Source organism: Anolis carolinensis, chromosome 4 (assembly GCF_035594765.1).
Source record: "Anolis carolinensis isolate JA03-04 chromosome 4, rAnoCar3.1.pri, whole genome shotgun sequence".
NCBI classification, from domain to species: Eukaryota; Metazoa; Chordata; class Lepidosauria; order Squamata; family Dactyloidae; genus Anolis; species Anolis carolinensis.
This window is the reverse complement of record NC_085844.1, coordinates 227,320,433-227,334,548: the sequence shown is the minus strand read 5'-3', so window position 1 is coordinate 227,334,548 and position 14,116 is coordinate 227,320,433. Positions and strand designations below refer to the sequence as shown.

The following is a 14,116-nucleotide window of genomic DNA, read 5'->3' as shown; positions in this document are numbered from 1 at the left end:
AGAACTTGGAAATCTTCCAATTTATTCATTTATTTACTTTTAGATGCAGTCTTTTTCTCAATTTTTTTAAAAAACTAATAAAAATAGTATAAAATTATTTGAAAAAGATACAGATGTTAAAAACAAAAGTTCTTATTTTCCAGCAAAATAACATCATGCACTCTTTGTGATAACAATGTTACCTTATTATTATTTCAAAAGTATACCACATATTCCTTTGTAAATTAAGATGCACAGATTAATCAAAGTCAACAATCACCAAAAAGCCATTTTCCATTACCTTCACCTTCTTCTAACATAGCTCTTGGCTGTGATAAAGCAAAACACTGCATGGTTTCAAATCTTTGATGTGTATCTTGGTTGCTCCCTACATCTTCCAGAAGATCATGTATTGTTTTCACCATCATGCGGCAATTAAATGTGTGACTCTTCTGTCTAGGTGCTTCATTGGTCCAAGAAACTCCATTCACTAAAATCATACATATATGAAAACAAACTGTTACAGATTGGGTAGAAAATGGCTTTCCATTAGATATTAAAACTGCAATCAAAAAGGACATCCAGTGAAATCAGGCGAGTATGCTAAAATTGAAAATGCCTTATATGCAATACTAATGATCTGTAAGACAGAAATGTAATGCACCTCATCTCTTTGAAAAGGGCAAGTGAAGGAAAAGTTCCAGTCCCTGACACATATGATTCGCACAAATTGCATGTGCCTTTTAATGTCTGTAACCAATGTTGTTGATGTCAGGTTTAAGTTTGTAAGGGAAAAACAAGCACTGATTACTTTCCCATTTCTTCCTCTTCCCTCTCTTTTGAATACTGATCTTCAAATATAGGAGGAAACGTACAAAAGTATGCTGTGGCACCACATTTCTGGAATCTGACCTCTGGTCACAACTGAGTGCGTATTTAAATATATTTTAATCTAATTGAAATTAGTGGGGTTTAAACAAATCTAATTCAAGTGTGAGACTGTAGCATTATCTTGTCTCAATCAAGATAATATATAAATATAAAATATAAAATAAATGAATAAATATAAAATAATAGAACGTTTATAAAAAACATTCTTGCTGTGACTTACATTACTATTGTATTTCAAAAGCAAAAAACATGATAGCGAAGAACTTACATCACAGAAACATTTCAAATCTTCCATGACTTCCTCTCCCATCTTTTACCTGCAGGATCATACACACACACACACACACACATACACACACCACAAACAAACCAATGACTAGTTGATAAAGAGCTGAGGGCATCAGAGAAGCCTCCAGCTCTGTTTCTATAGCTGGACACTGAACGATGTTATCTGCTGAGACCTCCACAGAATTGTTACTGTTTTTACACACTATTGTAAGTTACTAACAGGATGTGAACTCTCGCTTGCTGGATTAGATTTTGAAAATTTGAAAGAAAAATGAATGGAAATTATGGAGAAGATAGATTCAATAACAATCCTTTTAAATCTTTATACTAGGTGAATTTAAGAAACTGTATTTTTTGAAATGAATGCACAAGAAATCCAAGTGTAATTTAACTAGACACAGTGCTTGGTTTTATATAAATAACGATTGATGGAAAAATGGCAGTGCTAAAATAATATGTGAAATATGAAAGATAATTTGCATAGAAAGAAAAAGGGAACATTTTGAACACTTCAACTTTAATTTTAGAAGCTAACTTTTTGTTTAAAATTGTCATTTTTGCATAGTTGAGATGAACGTTGGCCTTATTACCTGCAGATTTTGGTAAATTTTTAAGGAAATCCTTCCGATCTTCCTCGTGCAAAATACTGTAAATACTTGTATTAACCAAGTCCTCCTGCTTATATTGCAAATACTGAGTGACATTTTCAGATACAAATACAATGTTCCCATCTCGATTGACTACAAATAAGAAGCCATCCAATGCCTAGAAACAAAATTATGACAAAATATTATCCAAAATGCAGACCACACACTCCAATAAAAATAGGAACTGTATAGTTCTCTAGATGCCCTTGCGGTTTCCAGCAGGCCTGGCCATAGGAATTAATGGGAAGAAATGGTATCAGTAGATGTTCACAGCATCTGGAAAACTACATAATTCCCTGTCCCAGAGTATCTTGTTTCCAAAACAGTAATTCACATTTGGATGCAGATTTCACAGAATGTGATCTTAAAGAAGTTTACTCACAATAAAGCTCCACTGGCGTACATGCAATGTGTGAAGAGCTACTGCAACAGAATAGCAATACATATGTACAGGATATGTATGTGTGCACATGGAAAGTGACTGGGGTAAGGGTTATTCATATATGAATACATACAGAAAAAACTATACTGAGCAACCTATTAGCTCAAGCTATGCCTATAATCTTAGTATCTGTCACAGCAGATTCTTTTACACTGCTAATCATTTAGGCAATGGGAACTAAATGACAACTATTGCCCACATACAAACTGATGGGATTAAAAAGCTTAAGCGAGTAGTTTTTAAAATAAAACATACAGTCAACACAAGATAATATTGCACAAATTGGGATTCTATCTAAGTTTTTCCATTTGGCCTTCTCCCGTACACTTAGTCAACAAATTTATTGACTGAACAGAGTGTAATTGTTGTGTTAGCACTGAGAGAGGGGTTGCATCTCCAGGGTTTAAAGTGCTGCAAAATATTTGTATCAATTATCTTCATAAAAAATCTCAGAAGTATAAGGTGGTTCTTTCTGAAGTTCCTATATGCTAGTATGTCTACAGCAGTGGTTCCCAAACTTATTTGGCCTACCGCCCCCTTTCCAGAAAAAATATTACTCAACGCCACCTGGAAAGGGGTGTGTGGCTCCTGTTCAAGAGGGCGGGGCTGAGCCACTCCCCTAATCCAAGATGCAGGCTGGGAGGTGGAGGTAGGCGGGGCGACAAATGGGCAGCCAGGACTGGGATGGGCGGAGTTATGAGCTCTGAGGCAGGGCTGAGCTTCTATCCCTGTCCTGCAGTGCCTGCCAGGACACAGGGGGCAAAGCTAGAGGAGGGATCGGGGCCTCTTCCCAAAGGCCTGACAGGGCTGAACCTCTATACCCCGCCCCCGTGTTCTAACAAGCACCTCAGGGGAGGTATACAGAGGCTCAGCCCTGTCTTGTGCTCTTGAGAAGAGCCCCCGCCCCTAGTCCTAAAAGGCCTCTCAGGAGAGGTATAGAGGCTCATCCCTGTCTCAGGCTCTCCCCCCCCCCCTCCCTCGCTCTGCCCTCTGTGTCCCAACAAGCGCTTCAGGAGAGATATAGATTCTCAGCCTTGTCTCAGACTCTTGGGAAGAAGCCACACCCACTCCTCTAGCTCCGCCCTGTGTCCTAACAGGCACCTCATGTGCCCAGCCCTGTCTCCGGCACTTGGGAAGAGGCCCCACCCCTCCCCTGGCCCTGCCCCAGTGCCCTAATAGGTGCCATCATCGCCCCCCTGGATCGCTGCAGCACCCACCAGGGGGCGGTAGCACCCACTTTGGGAATCACTGGTCTACAGTAATACAATCAGTACTTATCAAGTTAAAAAAGAACCAAAGTTGCCTCACTGTTGTAATAAACATTTCTTAGTGAGTACTCAAATAGTATAAGCTTTAAGCTTGCCTGTAACAGAAGAGGTCCCAATGAATCTTTGTCAATAACACCTTGACCAGTTGAAGACACATCAGCTTTCTGAACATCATCATCAGCTGAAGCTGCTTTTCCTGAAATTTGATAAATATAGTATCTTTAAAACCTTCAATGAAAATAAAGTGCAACTATGCAATTAATGTGAGAACACATTTTACATTGGCCACAATATCTTCTCAGAATGTTTCTCTCTCTCTCCAGTATAGAAAAAATGCTGTCAACCTAACACTGAAATTCTTTTGATAAGAGCACTGAGATACTATTTAAAGGGCTGGAAAGAAAACAGACCATCTAAGATTGCACACGTAAGACCTGAGTCCTATTGGTAGTCCCAACAAGAGAAACCCACTGAATCAATGAGACTGATGTAAGTATTAACTTATCATTTGACAGTTGATTCAACTGGTCCACCAACATGGTTCCTCCACCATTACTTTCCTACATTACTGATAAATTACAACAGATTAGCAAACTGACACTTATTTAAATGTTGGAATCCTTAACCATGCAGGAGACAGCTATCTTTTTTTCAAGATGTAATCAACCTTTATGGCTTTTTGGTGAAGTGGAAAAGAATGAAAGATGGCTGAATGAAGAAACTTATAAGGCCAAACTCTCATTTCTAAATTCAATGTGGATAATATCTTGAAGACCCAAGATTTGTCCCTAAGAGACCTATTAACTTACAAAGACTAGAACAAGATAATCAATGTAAAACTAAGATTCAGTTAAGAAAACTATGCTTCAATTTGTACATCCTAATCCCATTTATGTTCTATTTCCAGTAGCCTACTTTAAATGTCAATACACAGTAATCAAGTGCTTATCACAGAACAAAAATGTAACAAATGTTCCTTACTTAAAAGCTAGCCTTAAATTGAAAACTCCCTATCAGATTATAGTATGTAACAAAATTGGAAAAAAAATCTGTTCCTGATTTGAAAATGTTATTTCCTCTTTAATTGTGCGGTACTTACTTTGAAAGTAATTGTTATATTTCAGAAACTTCATTTTTGTGGCTGCCACAAACTATGTTGAATTGGTTGAGACTCTGTGAAATATTCATTGAAAAACTATAGCAAAATGTACTGCAGGATGTCCCACAAAAACAAAGTTTTTGCAGTTTAATAATTTTTTCCATGTTTTTGTGATAGAACCAATTAGGAAATAACATTTATAACCCAGGAACAAAAATAATGTTACATAGTGTTATCTGAAAATGAAGTAACTTTCTATATAATGGAATATAATTTCTCCTTCATAATTTAAGAACCCGAGTCTTGCCTTGTTCCTTTATTTGTCGTATCTGTCTAACAGTTTCCTTTAAAATTGCACATTTATCCGGCTTGACATTGAAATTATCAATGTCACTCAGGTTAGCAGATATCAGCTCAGCCAGTTCTTCAATATATTTGCTTTCTTGCTCACGTCGACGTTTCTCCCCGCTGCAAATTAAACTAAAAACAAGAACACATGTAGTTAAACCTCATGACTTGGGACCTCTTTGAAGAATTTACTGCCCAACTACTCAATTACCCATATTTACTCGAGTCTAATGTGCAACTGAATCTAATGCACACCTCAATTTTCAAAACCCTGAAACAAAAAGAAGTATTTCATGGCTAATGTAGTGTGGAGAAAAGTAATCAGGTTGATTTGATGCTGCATTAGAATAGCACATATAAACCAGCCAGTTGGGAACTGTGCAAGGCTGGTGAATTTACCAGCTTGGCCTGACAGAGCAGCACGGCTTCCCCTTGCCTGTTGGCTATTCTGCAGTGTCTTCTGATTCCTCACTTCCTTCCCATCCATTCTCTCATGTCAGTCAATCAGTCAGTGGAGTAGCACTTTCTGTGATGTCTTTTTGTTGAGCACGGGAGTCAGGATGAGGAGAAGGCAAGAGGTGGTGGAAGGCAGAGGCTCAGGCTCGCTCTGTGGAGTCGTCTCCAGGCTGGCTGCTTCCCCCCCTTGAATCAAGGCAAGGCATTATTAATTTCTTAGGCTCTTCAGTGCCTCCAAAGCACCCCCCCCCACACACACACACACGGTTAGGCCTGTTGTTGAACTAGTTATCGGGCCTTATAATGAGCTCAATGAGAGGAGAACAGGTCTAACGGCGCAGCAGAATGGCAAACAGGGAAGGGGAAGCCATGCCCCCTCCATCAGGCCGATGCTGGCAAACTCACCAGTCTCACACAGTTCCCAACTGTCCCCTTGACTTATTTCCGTGCACGATTCTAATGCACCATTGAATCTAATGTGCACCTTAACTTGGTGGCATAATTTAGCCAAAAAAGACCCAAGTAAATACGGTAAGTGTACATAAATGCTAGCAATTTTATTTTCATCACACTGAGTGCATGCAGAAGTAAAATGCAAATGTTTTATGTAATTAACAAGTCAACTGCTAGAATTCACCAAGTCAAATCCAGCGCCCTTAGGACAACCACACCATAACTATCCAGTAGCGCTAAGACAAGATAGCTCCCTTACAGTATCTGAGGGAAGAGGCTGAGATTCTAGCTGCTTTTCCTCACTTGCCTCTCAAAATGGCCTGTGGGGGGGAAATTGGCTGCTAGTAAGGATAAATATATTTCTCAAATTTCTTATCAGCAGGCAATCAAGTGAGGAAGATCAGTAAAGCCTAGCTGGAAAAACTGGAACTACTTGGTAAAAACCTATCTCTTCAGGCATGCCTGGGAAATCTGTGGCTCTTCAGATCTTGTTGGTCTCTGATCTCCATTATTTACTAGCCAGGCTGGGGCAGTTCATCAACATATAGAGCACCAGAGGTTACACAAATTAGGGAGACATCAGAAGAGGTCAAAATCCATAATGAACAATATACATCATGAAAACTTTCAAAGCTCTATTGGCTTCATTATCAGGCAAAAGATGTTTAAAAACCATACAGGACAGGAAAAATGACACTGTAGGAGTCAAAGGGCTACATCTTGTATCCGATGTTTCTATTGTAGTTCAGTTGTTCTGGAGGAGACTCAGTGGAAGCAGCAGCCACTCTCTTCTTGGTCATGCGGGGACTGAGACAAAGAACTAAAATTTAAACTCCATTAGCAGCAGTAAATTAACTGTTCTTGGGTTCAGGGCTATTTCTTGCGAGATGAAGAAGCCAGGGGAGCATTGAAAGCTTGTATGATGTATCTTGGTTTTTTTTGGTTTTGTTTTTTGGTTGACCAAGGTATCACTCTTTTGCGAATTTTTGATTTTCCTCTATACTACAACCCCTGTATCCATGGGAAGCATGTTTCCAGGTTTCAAATGGATATATAAACTGTGGATAATGGCAAACTCTGCTGAAATGAGGGACTTCTGCCTCAGAAATAGCGAGTCGAGAGAGGACATATTTTATTGAACATGGATAAATAAAACCTCAGATACCAATCCCACAGACACAGGAGTCGTATGGCATTTTGCTGCATGGCCAACATATCGCTGAATATGTTTCATGGACATATCAATATTAATACTACTTTCAAATATCCACCTTTGTTAAGGACATCTTGCATTTGGCAAATGTTGAATGTATAGACACAAAAACCAGAGAAGGGATATCAAATAATACTCTTAAACAGGGAAAACTGATAGCAATCTATAGAACAGGATAGATAATTTTATTCTGAAGATGAGTAGGAACATATTAAGCATATCTCTACATGGTTTCTTTTTAAGTATATAACTTACAAAAAGAAAGTCCCAAAATATTTTTCATTATTACCATCAATTGCCTTAATTAAAGCACATCAAATTTACATTTTATGCATTTCCACAGCTTTTATGTTAAAAAATAATGCTCCTACTCATTACCAAAAAATGCATGCAGTTATAATTAAGCAACGTTTTTCCTGAAAGGATACAGTTTGACTTGATTTCATGTATATGAATTAAAACACATTAAGCATGTCATTTACTAAAATTTGACACTGAACTAAGACATTATAGATTTAAATACTGAAAAACCCATCCACTATCTTTAAATATTCCACAATAAAGTAACAAAATGAATACTCTCTACCCTGGTCCCGGGGTATCACAGGGCAATGGCTTGCGTTTTCTTGAATCACTGGTCATGCTGTCCAAGGAGTTCTCCCCTAATCCACTCATTCTGATCATACATCAGCAACTGAAACAGTCAAGGAGTAACCAAGTTGATTTTTGTTCAGGAATCAAACATAAAGATGTTCAAAAACAACAAAATTGGGAACTTGGTTAAACTTTCAGCATGACAGGGTTGCAAGTGAGCTGACAATTCTCTAGTTCAGTTATTTTCTAACAAGATACATTGTTGGCTCCTCTATGAAATAACAGGGAATATGTCCTCAGTGACAATGGCCTATGGATAAGCAGCTTTGCAAAACAGCATTCTGTCACATCATTCTCTAAATGGAGGATAACCACGAGAATGAACAAGTTATCTCAGATGAAAATCTAAAAATGGCATTCCTACAACCTTGTCATTGTACAATGGGAAAATGCCCAAAGATCCTCTGAGATACATATGCTGCTTCCTAGACCAGACTGAGGAACCATATCCAAAGGCTTTGACAGAAATAACAAGGTTTCCCTTTGCAAAGGGTTGAAGAGACATTAACAAGCATCCACCCTCTTTTTAAAAACCTCCAATGAAAGAGAGGTAGTCTATTCCACCATCAAATTTCATTTCCAGAGGTTCTCAATAATGTTTAGGTGGAATCTCTTTTCTTTAAAATTGAATACAATAATATTAAATGGTACGTAGATTTTATAACATCTACAACAGAAACATAAAAGGTATATAACTATATCTGGACTAGTTTATGGAAAACATTTCTGACACCTTGTATAGTACAATGAAAGTGGACAATATAATGAAATGTACAAAGGGAGAACGAAGATATTAACTGCATACACATAGGGTTCTTGCTGGGGATTATGAACTGGGGGATCCCTGTGATATTCTGTTCAAAAAGAATGAAACCTGCCACCATACTTTCTCTCCCCATTGGCATATTGATGCAATTTGGATAAAACAGAATGGATCACCAAACCATGATGTGGGCTTCCTCAAAAGTTGTGTAGTCTTTTTTTCCCAACTTCCATGGTTTGAAATAATTAGTATTCATGACAACTTGGGCAAACAAACCAGCATTCATTACTTGCCACAAATGTTCTTTCAAAGTAGCTGATGAAACATACTCGTAAGTGTGGAAGGCAGTATATGATTAGCAGTAACTAACGTTTGGTCAGTTTTGATGTCTTCAGTTACCTCAAATCATAGAAGAAAGGTGAAAGAGTGCAGATGCATTCAAAGCAGCATGCTATTCATCACCAAAGCACGGTTTAGCCATACATTCCATGACAATTCCATTCTACTGTGGTCTGAAATTGGTGAAAGATGAAAAGTGAATTTGAGAGATGAGAGGTACATATCTCTAAGGAATTATATTGTGCAGTCATTAACTAATTATACAATACTGTTTCTTCCTGTTCTTCCTACGTAAAAGAGTAACGATGAAATAAAACATAAAAACAACGTACTGTTTTTTTGTCAATCACTTAAAAAGTATGTTACGGGTTACAACTAAATTACCACTATAACTTAAATCAATAGAGCAGTCTTGTAAAATAATTCTGCATATCTGTTCTGATATCATAAACTTTTAATTGATACTGCATCCTTTAACTCAACTGTACATCAGATTTTTAAATACTTGAAATGATCGTCATCATAATAGTCATAAACTGACTCTTGATAGAACAGAGTAATTAAGTCTAATTAGAAATAGAAATAAGATAAGCCAATGTTTCTAGAGCTCTGGCAAGAAACGTGTTATGATGCCACTTTTAGAACACTCACATTTGACAAAATCTCCAGGATTTATATTCTGAACATAGTTGTACGGCTAGGTACTCTCTAGATAATTTGTAGAACTTAACTGTTTTCCTTGTTATTGCAACGAGAATAGAAATAGGTACATATGAAGAAGACAGATACATCTTATCTGAGAATTCTAAGAGCCATAAAATGTAAAAGTCACTGGTATTCTCTGGACTAATTATACTCAAAATCTTCAATGCTAACTGACAATCTTTCATATCCTTTGTGGAAGAATTTCTCAAAAAGCAAAACTGCTATCTAAACATAAATCTGATTGATTTGATTATTTTTTAAAATATTTTGTTTAGTTGCTCATATTATGTGCATGACATTCTACCACCCTTGTTCTGGTTCATTTTTTACAATGCTCTGTAAAAATGTGTGCTCTAAAAAACTAGTTTTAAAAGAAAATTCAAAATCACAGGAAAGGAAAATTATTTGTGAGTTCCAGGCTGCCCACCAGGTGGCAGAACAGGATCAAACAATCAGACAACTACCAACTAAAAGACAGCAAAGCCACTAAAAGGTAGGTTTTTTTTTACAAAGAAAGAAATGCAAGCAGCTGTAAGCTCAGTCATGCAAATGATAAAGATCAGACTCATGCAGACACCAGCTTTCAGCACTCATGTAGTTTGCAAGGTCTTGTGCATTTCCCCCCAAATCCAAAACCCATTGTGTAGATTGCAGTATTTGACTCTGGTCTCATAGCAACTGCATTCCTAAACAGACATACCGTTTTTTTGTGGCACTAGATGCTACCATAGAAAGAGGCAGGAAATACACAGAAGCAGATAATGGGCTGGAAAGAAGCTCAGGAAATGTGAGGGTACTGCAGATATATAAAGTGATCCACCCTCCAGTTCTGTATTTTAGAAATCCTTCTGTGCCACTTACAACGGAGCTCATCTGAAAATGAAACAATATTAGAACACTGGGTTTCCAAGTACATTGCTGGTGCTGTTACATGCTATTTGACTATCACAAACAACATAGTCTTCTTGGCTGGATTTATTCAGAGGTCTAGTGATTTGAGCACTGGACTACAACTCTGAGGTTAAAAACCTTGCTCAGCCATGGTGACCTAGGATGTCATGCTCTCAGCCTCAGAGGAAGGCAAGGGTAAAGCCACTTTTGAGTCTCCTTGTGAGAGAAAAAAAGGGGTATAAATAAACATAATAATAATAATAATAATAATAATAATAATAATAATAATAATAAACCCCCTCTGAACAAATCTTGAGAAAACCCCATGATAGGTTTGCCTTAGGGTAGTCATAGAATGGAAATTACTTGAACGCACACAACAACAAATGACAAAGATGTGTGGCTTACCATGGGGCTTCAACAGATAAGTGTAGATTTCAAACCTGATGTCTCAGAATTCTAGGCCAACACTCAAACCACTGCACCAGACTGGCTATCTCCCTGTACATGTAACTTCTATAAGCAACCATTTCAGCTTTGATAGGCTGCTAGAGAATATCTGATGAAGTAAAAATGCACAGAAATGTATAACCTAAAATTACGCACTTGTGACTGCTATGTATTCGTAATCCCTACGCAGCTCCTCGAGTTTAGCAGCTAAGTGGAGATAGATGTAGCGTTTGGTACTACATTATACCTAAGTGTTGCAAAGGATTCCAGCCATTATCTTTTTTAAAAGATGGTTTATGTATTTCCTTGAAATTAGAGTACTGAAAGTTTGTTCCCTACCTCTCCATTATATTATATACTACTTTCTTTCAGGTGCAATTACATTTGTAAAAAGAAAATCTACAAAGTTATCAGATCATAGTTTTACATGAGGGCAGCCCTTTTTACTAGCACCTCTATTGTTGTGTTAATAAGTGTCCTCTATTATCCATAGTAGTTGCATATTGCAATGAAGAGAATCTTATCAAGAACTGGAATGCTCCAAAACAAAGAACACAGGATTAAAATAAAGAGATAGCTGGCAAGAATATTACCCTGGCAACAGAGCTGTATCATACCCTACACAGACCGCCATCATTTCCCAGTTATTATTGCTTCTGCAATGTGGAAATCAATGAGATACTGCAGCCAATTTGCCAAGGAAACCAAGAGGCCGGCTGCTTTCAGCACAGAGCCCTAAGCAGCAAACACTCGGTGACGACTATTTTTCATGCAACAAGAGATCGTCACAAGTGAGCTAATTAAGCAATGCATCATTAATGCAAAAAAATCATTAATTAAAAACACAACAGCAGCAATGGTACTCCGTTATATGTAGAAACCAAATGATTACAGTTGCTTATCAATTTTCAGCCACCAAATTAAACTGCTTTATTGAAAGCACCTGTGAAGATAATGTCCTGACACAATTTGTGTCAGTATATCAAGCATTTTGCTTACAAATAAAAAAAAAAGTTTGCAATTGCCTACTCAGAATTCTAATATGTTGGAACTACTGTCAGGTCAGATGACAACAGGGATTTTTTTAATAATAAAAAAGTAATTAAAAAGCAAAAACCTCACAGTATTAATCACCAAATAGATGGGATCAATATGTACTTGAGAGAAAAATCTTCTGCCTTTTCAAAAAGATAATTCTCAGTGTCATGATACCTGTGACCTGTCAAGAACTCTTTTTTTTTTTTACATTGTCCTCCATCAAACAACTGTTATTTAGAATACTGGCAGTTTAACCTGCCTCTTACATTTCAAGTGCTCCCTGAGTGCCTAAGAAGAAACAGAAGAATCATTATATAAAGTACGAAATCCATAATAAAAAGTACAGCTCTCACAACTCAGCATTCAAGGTCATTACACCAATGGAGATGTTCTCCATTTCCGAAGGGTTGCAAAGAGAAAAGATGGGAAACAACCAAGGCAAAATGTCATGATGGAGATGGCCCCATTACTTGTTGCTAAGCACCTCATCTGAAAAAGATGCAGGGCATTCTGAGACGGACTTTCAAAGAACATTTTCACTGTAAGACTGATTCATTTAGGAATGGATAGTTCTTCAGACATCCTGCTCTTTCAGAATGTGCCCAGAAATACACAGGTAGCCAATATCAATCCTCAAGCACTGGTCAGATATGTCTCCTGATACAAGCACCAGTTAGCTTTCTAACTCCTGTATTATTCATCAATTTCCAAGTACTCTTCAAAGGTTTCCACACACAGATTGCACTGCTGTAACCTAATCTAGATATTATCAACAGACACAGTCAAGACTAGATCTCACAAAACGACAAAACCAAAGAACAAGAAAGAGGTACTCTCAACAGATGCCTTCCTGTTTCTGAAAAGCAGAAAATGCTATCTTTTCATGCTTTATCAAAGTCCAGAACAACGTTTAAAAAGATCTCGAAGGGAATTTTTGAAAATGGGCAAGTGAGGAAAAGAATGGCACCTATGTTCAGTGCTATGTAAGTGTAAAGTAATAAATGCTGAAACAAAAAGAATTGGCTTTTACACTGTGAATAATCAGGAAATTGATGGTAGGCTGTGGTGGATTGCTCCAGGATGTGAGAACTATGAAAAAGATAGAAGATTGTATTAGGAAAGGGTCTGGAAAAATGACAGCAAGTATCTTAATTCTGTTATGGTGCAGTCTTATGCAGAATGATGCATATAGTGCTAGTTGTGACAACTAAAAACATATATTATAAAGCCAGACAAATGACAATAAAAATATCAGGAGAGTTATGTTCCCTATGAAGAAGAAAAAATGGCACCCAAACCTTTTTAATTTAGAGAAAGGGGGAAATTAGGAGTTGTACAAAATTATACAGAGCACTGAAGCAATAAGTAGGAACAAGTTGTTTTTCTCCCATATAATACTTGATATCATATTCATGTAATCAAAATGCAAAGGATTCCTGACATTTTTCTTCACACAGCACATTATTAATGTATGGAGTTCACTGCCACAAAATATGGGATTCAATATCCTAGAGCAGCAATGGCAAATCTTTTAGAGACGGAGTACCCAAACCGGGGGGGGGGGCACTCAGGGGGGTGGCGAGTGGAAGGGCAAGCAGGGTGAGCCAGCAGGGAGTGGGGTGAGCGAGCAAGGGGGGTGAGTAACAGGGCAAGCAGGGAGTGGGGGCAGGGGAGAGCAAGGGGTCAAGCAAATAGGTAAATGATAAGAGATGGCTATAGGAAATCTCCACTTTCAGAAGACGTGTGCCTGTTTCTAGAGCAAAATGGGATAGTGCTATCGCTTTATGTCCTGCACATTGAAGAAGTATGGATTACATGAGCTTTAATCTGAACCTGGAAGGCTAGTTTGCTAAAACAATATTGCTAGAATTTCCAGTGAATATGTAACAGAATAAAAGCTGATATAGCCCAGTAAAACACCAGATCTTTTTAAAAGTCTGGGATACTGCTTAGAGTCAATACCTGAATCTGCAAAAACCATTACAATAATAGTATCAAGAGACATGGCCAGATGCTTTTGCGAGAGCAGAAGTGTATACCAATCTCCACAATGATCACAGGTACAGTAGAGCCTCGCCTATCTAACCTTCACTTATCCAACGTTCTGTATTATCCAACGCAATCTGCCTCCCACCTGGATCCACAGCTGTTTCTCTAGGCAGCAATGTGCAGTGGGCCAACACACCCAACAA

General features: G+C 37.8%; 1 protein-coding gene across 10 annotated transcripts in view; it reads right to left on the bottom strand.

Moving 5' to 3' along the window:
- ncoa3 (nuclear receptor coactivator 3) overlaps positions 1 to 14,116 on the bottom strand; it is a 132,555-nt gene that overhangs the window by 24,814 nt on the left and 93,625 nt on the right. For 5 of the 10 annotated variants that reach the window (XM_008110108.3, XM_062978914.1, XM_008110109.3 and 2 more), the window contains 7 exons: positions 10,246 to 10,418; positions 8,901 to 9,013; positions 7,671 to 7,778; positions 4,922 to 5,094; positions 3,611 to 3,711; positions 1,749 to 1,923; positions 281 to 469 (listed from right to left, as the gene is read on the bottom strand). In XM_008110108.3, coding sequence (XP_008108315.1) covers positions 281 to 469; positions 1,749 to 1,923; positions 3,611 to 3,711; positions 4,922 to 5,094; positions 7,671 to 7,768 — 736 coding nt within the window. In that variant the 5' untranslated portion in view covers positions 7,769 to 7,778; positions 8,901 to 9,013; positions 10,246 to 10,418. The remainder of the gene's footprint in view (positions 1 to 280; positions 470 to 1,748; positions 1,924 to 3,610; positions 3,712 to 4,921; positions 5,095 to 7,670; positions 7,779 to 8,900; positions 9,014 to 10,245; positions 10,419 to 14,116) is intronic. The other 5 variants (XM_008110113.3, XM_062978911.1, XM_062978913.1 and 2 more) reach the window with 3 other exon arrangements.